Raw genomic sequence first — 10,613 nt, 5'->3', positions numbered from 1 at the left:
GATGGTGCTTGGCCTGCTGTGTTCATCCAGCTCTACACCTTGTTGACCTGAACTCAATGCCCAGTTTCTCACCGAGATATTTCTATAGCTTGTTTCCCCCAACTTTTGCACCAAGTGACCTCTCATCCATCATCTGAACTCATGATGCCCTCTTATCATTGATTTCATTGCTCTTCTATCTTCTCAATTTCTACCTGCACACATTCATGGTGATCCGCTCAACCTTACCATTTCACATGGCCTATTTTTCCAAATTTATCCCACATCTTGGCATTTTCCCGGTACAGCCTTCAGATTTTCTTTCTTAATGAGTGTACTCAAGAAGTCTAGATGTGAATGTTTTTTGGCAGACAGTTGGTTTTACCATTCCTCAGCTTATCTGGCTCTGTCAGCTTCTGCTATCATCAGCCAAAACTGCTGACTATTCCAGGATCCAACACCTGAAAGTGGAGTTGCAGGTAGACAGGATCATGAAGAAGGCATTTGGTATGCTTGCATTTATTGGTCATTGCATTGAATTTTGGAGTTGGGAGGTCATGTTGTGACTATTGTTCAGCTTGGAATTCCAATTTACACCTTCACTCTAAAAGAACGTTCAACCGAAACAGATTGGGGTCCAACGCAGCTTTTGCACCTTGGGCGACTGAGCACAGACAGAATGGGTCCTACAGAGATACCAGACATTCAACTTCAATTGAAATACATTCACACATACTCTTAATAATTGGGAAACCAACTAACTTTAGGAGAAACACCAGAAACACAACGGAAGGCACAGACTTGGCACAAAGATAAGGGGCCCACAATCAGCATATTTGCAGACCCCGATCTCACTTGTCAGAGCTATCTCTGGAGGAGAAATTCCAACAACTATTTCCAGCAGCTATATTCCAAGAGTAAATTCCAGCAGCTATTTCCAAGGGCAATCCAAAAGAACAATCTGAGGGCAATCAAAGAACTATCCGAGACCTTCCGAGCGAAAGCTACCAGACACAGGCCTGTTACAAACAAGGAGAACCAATGGCAACCGACCACAACCAGCAGATCCACGAACCGACAAACTCGAAAACCAACTGACCAGACCGAACCCACAAGGCCTCAGGCACATCCTGAGGTGAAAATCAGGCCCGCAAAACAAGGGAAGGTAAAGAAAGTCAAGTACAGACCCAATGTGCACCTTACCGCATCAGCGTACTCAACTCAAACTGAAAAACCTATGCAGTCCGAAGTCTTCACCAGGCTCTGGGTATGGCAATTGGGAAGCATAGAATTCCTACAGTGTGGAAACAGGCCCTTTGGCCCAACAAGTCCACATCAACCCTCACAGCATCGCACCCAGAACGATCCCCCTACCCTTTCCCTGTAACCCACCTAATCTACACATCCCTAAACACCATGGGCAATTTAACATGGCCAATTCAACTGGCCTACACATCTTTGGACTCTGGGAGGAAACCGGAGCACCCAGCAGAAACTGGAAGAACGTGCAAACTCCACACAGACAGTCGCCTGTGGATGGAATTGAACCCAGGTCCCTGGTGCAGTGAGGCAGTAGTACTAACCACTGAGCTATCTCCGGAAGCCAGGTGTATTTCAAAATGATGTTTTCCTCAGTAGTGAGCTGAGACTCCAAACGTTCTGACCTAGCTAGCAGGGAGGGGAAGGCAGGTGGTGACAGTGCAGGGAACCCCAAGGGTAGGAAGCTTGATTAAAATATCTTTAATTAAAACTGTTGTTTTAGGTTCTAAACGTGTTTAATCTGTGTTTAATTTAATCGTGTATTTCATCACTGTTCTCTGTACAATTGATATTGTTAATTCCCCTGTTTACTGCATTTGCTTGTATTATACTTATCACTTGTATTGTAAATAAATACAGAGATTCTTTTGCCCTGAAACACCTGTCAACTGCCTTCTTCATTTCACATTCTCTAAATAACTCCAGTGTCTAGAACCAGGGATGGGGTTGGAGGCTGTGATTCGAACCACTTAAAAATCAGAAATTAACTGATTGCAAATCAGAACCTTATAAGGGACACCATTGTGCTGTTGGGAAGAAGATTCCAGGATTTTGAACCAGCGACAATGAAGAAACAGTGGTATATTTTCAAACCGCAGTGGTGTATGGCTTGCAGCGGCTGGTGTTCTCACGTATCTGCTGTCCTTGTCCTTTTATGTGGTAGATGCCATGAGGAAACTTGGTAAGCCAGCACAGTGCATCTTGTACAGTGTGTGACAGGCAAAAGGAGTGAATGCTGAAGGTGGTGATGGGGAGTCAATCAAGTATTGTTAACGAAAGAAGGTATCAGTGCAGTTGTAAGTAGTGAAATACGTGTAATGAATTGTGATATGGAATCAGCTTGGGTGGAAGTAAAGAATAGCAAGTGGAAGAAGTCGCTCCTTGGAGTTGTTTATTGGTCCCCAAAGAGCTGCCTCTCTAGGAGAAAATATAAATCAGGAAATGTGGAAGTGTAAAAGAAGGGTACTACATTGTCATAGGTGATCTTAATCTGCATTTTGACTGGACTAATTGGATGGTCAAGGGTAACATGGGAGACAATGTTTTTTAGAGTGCTTCAAGAATACTTTCTTAAAGCAGTGTGCTGCAGAATCTGCCAAGGATCAAACTATTTTTGGTCTAGTAATGTGGAAATGAGGTCAGATTGATAAGGATTCTGTAAAAGGCTGTGCTTAAAACATGGTAGAATTTCAACTTCAGTTTGATGGAGAGCAACTTGGGTCTCAAAGTAGTGTCCTCAACTTAAATAAGGGCAGTTCCATAAGTATGAGAAAGAAGTTGTCTCGAGTGAGATGGGAAAATAGACCAGGAGAATGTCACTGGATGAGCAGTGGCAGACATTTAAGCAGACAAACAAAGGGACCTAAGGGTGCAGATTCATAGTTCCTCGAAAGTGGAGATGCAGGTAGACAGGGTGATGAAGAAGGCGCTTGGCACTTGGTTTTCATTGGTCACAGCATTGAGTATAAGAGTTGGGACATCATGTTGCTGGTGTACAAGACATTGGTGAGGCCACTTTTAGAATACTGCATACAATTCTGGTTGCTCTGCTATAGGAAGGATATTGCTAACTAGAAAGGGTACAGAAAAATTTACAAGAATGTTGCTGGTTCTAGAGGCTTTGAGTTATAAGGAGAGATTGGATAAGCTGAGACATTTTTCCCTGGAGTATCAGAGGTGACCTTATAGATGTTTATAAAATCATGAAGGGTATAGATAAGGTGAATAGCCAAGGTCTTTTTCCAAGGGTAGGGGAGTCCAAAACTAGAGGGCATAGGTTTAAGGTGAGAGGGGAAAGATTTAAAAGGGACCCGAGGGATAATTTTATCACACAGAAGGTGGCATGTGTATGGAATGAGCTGCCACAGGAAGTGGTGGAGGCGGGTACAATTACAACATTTAAAAGACATTTGGACAGGTACATGAATAGGAAAGGTTTGGGGGGATACGGGCTAAATGCAGACAAATGTGATTAGTTCAGTTTAGGATATCTGGTTGGCATGGACAAATTGGACTGAAGGGTCCGTTTCCATGCTGTACATCTTATAACATGTAGCAAAATTTTATTCCAGTCAAAAAGATAGGCTTATTGAGAAAAGTGAACCATCCCTGGGTAACAAAGTCAAGGAGACTGTCCAATAAAATACAAAGAGACACAAAGCAGTGAAAGTTGTTGGTAGGCCAGAGAATTGAGAATTTTTTTAGGAACCAGCAGTGGATGACTAAAAAGCTAACAAAGAGAGAGAAAATTGATTCTGAAGGTAAATTGGAAAAATATAAAAATAAACAGCAAAGACCTTTTATGGGTATATAAAAGAGTGTAGCCAAAATGAATGTGGAACCGTCGGAATTTGAGACTGGGGAACTGATAACAGTGAAAGTTTGTATTGGTTTTCATGTAGTGGACTCTGTAACCATTCCAAGATATCAGATAATTAAGGTGATAATGGGAGGAAAGGTCTTACAATATCCTATCATAAGGAAAAATATACTTGACAAATTAATGGGATTAAAGGCAGACGAGTCACTTGGACCTGATGGCCTGCATTCAAGTATTTTACAGGTAGTAACTGTAGAGATAGTGGAGAGATTGGTCAACATATTCCAGAACTCACTGGATTGTGGGACGTTTCCAGCAGATTGGAAAACCATTAATATGATGTCCCTGTTCAAAAAGGGAGGGAAAAAGAAAACTGCAAACTGCAAGCCAGTTAGCTTAATAATTGACATTGAAAAGATGCTAAAGTCCATATTTAAAGAAGAAATAGCAAGACATTTAGAAAAGTTTAATGTAATCAAACAGAGTGAATATGTTTTATAAAAGGGTAATAAAATTTGACAAATTTGCTAGAATACTTTGAGGACATAACAAGCAGTGTTGATAAAGGGGAACCTATAGATGCAGTTTATTTGGATTTCTGGAAAGTATTTGATAAAGTGCCATAAAAAAGATTATTGCACAGATAGGAGCTTGTGGTATTGAGGGTAGTGCGTTAGCATGGATTGAGAATTAGTAAGCAATCAGCAGAGAGAAAATCAGGATTAATAGGTGTTTATTAAGGTTAGAAAGTTGTTAATAGTGGAGTGCCACAATGATCAGTTCTAGTGCCTCAATTGCTTACTACTTATATTAGTGACTTGAATGAGTGGGCAGAGTATAATGTATCCATTTGTCCTGGGTGCCATTGAGCTTCTTGACTGTTATTGGAGCTGCATCTACCAATGCAAATGGAGATTATTCCAACACACTCCTGACTTGTATCTTTTAGATGGTGGACAGGCATTGGGAAGACAGGGAATGAGTTACTTGCCACTGAAAATTCCTAGCTTGTAACCTGCTCTTCCAGACTCAGGATTATAGGGCTGGTACAGTCCAGCTTTCAATCAATGGTAATCTCAAGGATTTTGATCTTGAAAGATACAGCTATGGTGATGTCATTTAGCCTCAAAAGACAATGTTTGGATTCACTGGCCAAACTTCTCAATTGTTTCCCTTCCCTATCCCTGAACACACATCTTTCTCTAGTTTTTCCTCCTATTGCTCCTCATTTCCTCTTTGAGTTCACCTTTTCCAAACAATCCACCTCCTGCCCCCATGGCCTGATTCCCACCTCACTTCCCTTTCTGGTCCTTGGGTTAGCTAATATTTTAAGTAGTTCTTTCACATCAGGTTCTTCCCATTCTTCTTTGAGTTTGTCACTGTCACCCCTCTCCCCAAAAAAATCTTACTCTTGTTCCCTGTGACCTCACAAATCATATCAATCTCCTCATCTCTAAAGTATTGACTGTCCTGTCGTCTTCCAATTCTGTGCCCACCTTTTCAGCAAATTCATATTTGAACGTCTTCAGTCAGGTTTCCAGTCCAGCATGGAAAAAACCCTTATCAATTTCACAAATATCATCCTATGTGACTGTGAAGTACAATCTTCCTTCGCCCTGCTTCTGACCTTTGGCATCCTTCACCAATGTCTTCCTGTGTCATCCAGTAAGTTGGTTTCCTTTGGTTCTGTTGCTGCATATTCAGTCATAGTGAGATAATAAATTGTAAAGACCTCTTCTACTTCAGGACTGTTACTTCTAAAGTCCACTGGGTCCTGTTTCTATCTTGTGTGAGCTCCTCAACACTTTCATCCAAAAGCACCATGTTAATTTTCCACATGTTTACCCTGATCTGCTTTGCCACTACTACTGTTACATCCTATGATCCTATATTTCTATGAGCACCTCATCCAATATAATGAGTCACACTATTTTGGTTTGGTACAGGCATGACTGCATCTCCCGTTACACTGTACATCTTCACACCAATTTAACGCCTGAAAAACTAAGAAGGTGTAAAATTACACCATGATTTTTCTACGCAGTGTCCATGCTGAATCAGCTCTCATCCATTTTCACTTGTTGTACATGTATAATAAATAAAAATGCATTTAAGGTTCTTGCGAAGATTTGTAGCTCAGGTTGTTGTGGCTTGCTCGCCGATCTGGCTGGTTGCTGTACAGACGTTTCATCATCATGCTAGGTAACATCTTCAGTGCGATCTCTGATGAGGCGATGTTATTCTATTTCACTCGGAATTTACATGATCTGATCTGTTAAGTTGGGTTGCGTCATTTCCAGTTCTGTCCTGCAAGGGTTTGTATAAGGGGCCTAATTCCACACGTTTGTTGATTGCATTACGGGTTGAAAACCAGGCCTCTAGGAATTCCCGTGCATGTCTGTGGTTGGCTTGAGCTTTGATGCTCACATTGTCCCAGTTAAACTGATGGCCTTCATTGTCCAAGTGCACTGAGAGGAGCACTGAACAATTCCTCAATTTCCACAGCAATCACCCCAATGTCCACAAACAAAGCCATGTTAGGACACTATTCAATTGGGCTGCAACCCACTGCAACCCACCAGAACTACGCAAGAAGGAGTAAGAGCACATATGCAAGGTCTTTGCTTACAACAGATATCCCAACAATTTCATCTACAGGTGCGTACTAGATAGACAATGCCAAGAGGACACAGTACACCCCAGTACACTAGCCACACAACCCTATATCAAGAACATATCAGAACTGACACAAGACTCCTGTGACCACTAGGAATCATGGTAGCACACAAACTCACAGCCACACTACGACAAACAATTGCAAGGACCAAAGACCCCATACCCATGACATGCAGGACCAATGTAGTTTGCAAAATACCTTGCACTGACTGCAACAAACATTACATCGGCCAGACTGGAAGGAAACTAGCCATCAGGATACACAAACACCAGCAAGCAGCAAAACAAGATGACAAACTTTCCCTCATCTCAGTGCACTTGGACAAAGAAGGCCACCAATTTAACTGAGACAACGTTACCATCGTAGCTCAAGTCAACCACAGACACACAGGGGAATTCCTAGAGACCTGGTTTTCAACCTTTAATGCAATCAACAAACATGTGGAATTAGATCCCTTGTACAAACCCATGCAGAACAGAACCAGAAATGACACAATCAAACTTAAGAGACTGGACAGTATAAATTCCGAGCAGAATAGAACAACATTGCTTCATTGAAGGTCTCACTCATGATGTTACCTAGCACAGTGACAAAATGTCTGTACGATAACCAGCCAGCTCGGCGAGCAAGCCAACAACATCAACAAATATGCAATATTCCAATGACTTGAAACAGCAGCATACCTGAAAAAAATTTGTCCACTTAGCCATTGTCTCAGGAATAAGTGTATGACAGTCTTTGGCGTTGTAACAAAAATCATCCACGTGCTCTTCAGGAGGCAGGATTTCTATCTCAAAAGGCCATTCGTCAAAGAAGCCTGCTTCAACTGCACCCAAAAATGGTATGGTGGCCAGATAGTAATTCATGCCTAAAACATGAATGAATACAAAATATATATGAAGGCCATAAGATCATTTTGTTGCACAGATCTTCATACATATACACATCAGTAGACAGCATCCAAATCGTCTCAAACTCTCATGATTGAATATACATGAAAGTAAGGAATACTTTGCAATTTGTATATTCCCCAGATTCCAGCAGACAGCACAATTCAGTGAAACCTCCCTGATTGAGTGTAGAGAGGTGAAGATATTTCTCTGTAGAGATGAGCAAGTGATTATATATGAGTCAGATTACCCAATCTCTGACTAATATATAGATACACAATACATATATATCAACACAGCTTTAGTCAGAACAGCAGACTTATAGAAAATCATTGATTCTTTTAAGTTACTCAGATGTACCTGAGCAACTTCAGTTCCAACAGCCTCAAAGGTCTATTCTGAAACTACTGGAGATCGCAATACCTATTCCCCAGCAATTCATTTCTTAAGTAGAAATCAATATCCTCAACATGTAAGCTAGGAGTAACATCCACGGGAACAGGATCAGAAACTAAACTCACATTTTAAATTAATCTAGTTCAAAAGAAACAGGCAAATAATTTCCATTGATACCTTGAACCAATGCATTGTTAATTCAGTGAATATTTTGAAAACCATAAGACAAAGGAGAAGAAGTAGTCTATCTGACCCACTTTTGGAGCACTGTGTACAGTTCTGGTCACCCTGCTATAGGAAGGATTTTATTACATTGGAGAGGGTTCAGAAAAGATTTACTGGGATGTTGCCAGGACTAGACGTTTGAGTTATAGGGAGAGGCTAGATAGGCTGGGACATTTTTCACTGCAGCATAGGAGGTTGAGGGGAGACCTTATGGAGGTCTGTAAAATCATGAGGAGCTAGATAAGGTGAATAGCAAGCATCTTTTCCCTAGAGCGGAGAATTCAAAACTGGGGGGCATAATTTCAAGGTGAGAGGAGAACGATTTAAAAGGGACCTGAGGGGTAGCCTTTTCACACAGAGGGTGATTTGTATGTTGAATGAACTGCCAGAGGAAGTGATCAATGCAGGTACAGTTATAACATTAAAAACACATTTGAATAGGTACATGAATAGGAAAGGTTTAGAAGGATATGGGCCAAATGCACTTGGTCAGCATGGATAAGTGGATTGAATTGTTTCCATGCTGTATGACTCTATGACTCGATGAGTCTGCTCTCCATTCAATGAGTTCATGGCTGATATCATAATGCCCATCTCCAATTTCCTGCCGACTTCCCATAACCCTTGATTACCTGATTGATTAAAAATCAGTCTATTTCAGCCTTGAATATACTTAATGACCCATCATCTACAACCCTCTGTGTTAAAGAATTCCACAAATTCACTGCCCTCTGAGAGAAGAAATTCCTTCTCACCTTAAACAGGCGACTTCTTATTCTGAGATAATGGCCTCTGGCTTTAAACTCATCCACATGAGAAACAACATCTCAGCATTTACACTGTTAATCCCCAGGACACCTCTCATTCTTTTAAACTGAATGCAATGAATCCAAGTCCAACCTTATCAATGTCTTGTCATAAGAAAATCCTTCCAACCTATTTGGATCAACCTAGTAAACCTTTGGACTGACTCCAATGCCAGTGTATATTTCCTCAGATAAGGGAACCAAAAATTATTGCAGGTGTGGTCTAACCAGTATCTTGTACAGTTTTAATTTTTAAACTCCATTTCCTTTGAAACAGATGTCAACATTCCATTCGCCTTCCCTATTACCTGCTGAACTTCGATTCTCGCTTCAAAATTGATTCCAGAACTCCTCTGTGCTACAGCTTCTTGCAGTCTTTCTCCATCTAAATATTATTCAGCTCCTCTATTCTTCCTGCCAATGTACAAAACTCCACATTTTTTCCTCATTATATTCCATCTAGCAAGTTTTTACCCACTCAATTAATCTAACTATATCCCTCTATCGTCTCCTTGTGTCATTCTTATCATGTGCCTATCATCTCCACCTATTTTTGTGTCATCTGTATACTTGGTGATAGTACATCAATTCCATCACCTAAGTTATTAATATATCTTGAAAATAGTTATGGCCCAGCTTCCCTGTGTTACAGGTTTCCAGGGAAGGCTGCACATTGCTTACCACCATAAGTGACCTGTTGACCCTGTATGCCTAGTCATAATAACCTACCTGCCTGCCTGACTGGTCATAAATGGGAATTCTTTATATTTAGAAAATTTTCATGATTTCCTACATCCTGCTTTACTTAATTTGTAAACACAGGAACCAGCTGGTTTGTACTACACTTGGATAGTATTCTCTGGAAAGACATGGCAACTTTACAAGTGCTCTAATCTTGTTCATTCCTCTTCCAAATTCAGCCTTCGCATGTGAAAAGAATAACCTGTCAGTTTCCTCAAATCATGATCAATTTACAGTACATTTATGCATTTAATGCTATACATTGGAGTGCACCAGCACCTCTCATTGTAATACTGCTCACTTACACTTTGCATTCAGGGACAAGTATCCACCGGTAGAATGGATCAGGGCACATCTGAGGTCTCTTCACTCACTTTCTTAGCACTCACTATGTTCCTACTTCGACACTTACTACAATCCTGCATTGGCTTGTCATTTGGCACTTTGCTCTCTCAGCCACATTTTGAGGATTCACAATAGTTCTGTCTTTCAGAGTTGTTTACTACAGACACAAAGCTAGGTAGCTAGTCATGTTTGTCAGCTTCCTTAGCCAAACAGGTTGAATTACAAATGAGAAAAGGTTACAATCACACCCAGTGTGTGCAGAGTCAGTGTTTTGTTTTTCTGTCCCAACATACAGCTCCATTTCTAAGACATGAGAGGCCCTTCAAGGAGCAGGTTCACGATTCGTGCACTTGTACTATACAGAATACAGTCATTTGCAATCATGTTGTTGTGTATGTGAAATGCATGCTCTGTCCAACTGTGTGAAATGCAAATGTTGGTCACAAGCAGTCTTGACCATGTCATCCATCATTGCAGAGTGAAGATAGTTATCTCTGTGAAGCAGAAGTAGTTGCAAGCAATCTTAGAAGAGGCACTTATAGGCCACAAAATGCAAAACTAATACTAGACCTCAAAGGCTATAAAGGCGCAGGAGTGGATTCGCAATTGTAATGCAAGATGCTTTTATGTGCAATGATGTTCTTCATAGGATTGCAGGACTGGGAGGAGTAGGGTTTCATGTTCATGGAGCACTT

General features: G+C 41.0%; 1 protein-coding gene across 2 annotated transcripts in view; it reads right to left on the bottom strand.

The window, feature by feature from the left end:
- The window catches only part of LOC109917510 (protein LEG1 homolog), a 38,222-nt gene that overhangs the window by 9,368 nt on the left and 18,241 nt on the right, over positions 1-10,613 (bottom strand). For both annotated transcript variants that reach the window (XM_048597247.1, XM_048597246.1), the window contains one exon: positions 7,199-7,383. In XM_048597247.1, coding sequence (XP_048453204.1) covers positions 7,199-7,383 — 185 coding nt within the window. The remainder of the gene's footprint in view (positions 1-7,198; positions 7,384-10,613) is intronic.

Source organism: Rhincodon typus, chromosome 5, assembly GCF_021869965.1.
Source record: "Rhincodon typus isolate 14 chromosome 5, sRhiTyp1.1, whole genome shotgun sequence".
Lineage (NCBI taxonomy): Eukaryota > Metazoa > Chordata > Chondrichthyes > Orectolobiformes > Rhincodontidae > Rhincodon > Rhincodon typus.
Note: the sequence above shows the minus strand (reverse complement) of the source record. Positions and strands in the feature narration are given on the sequence as shown.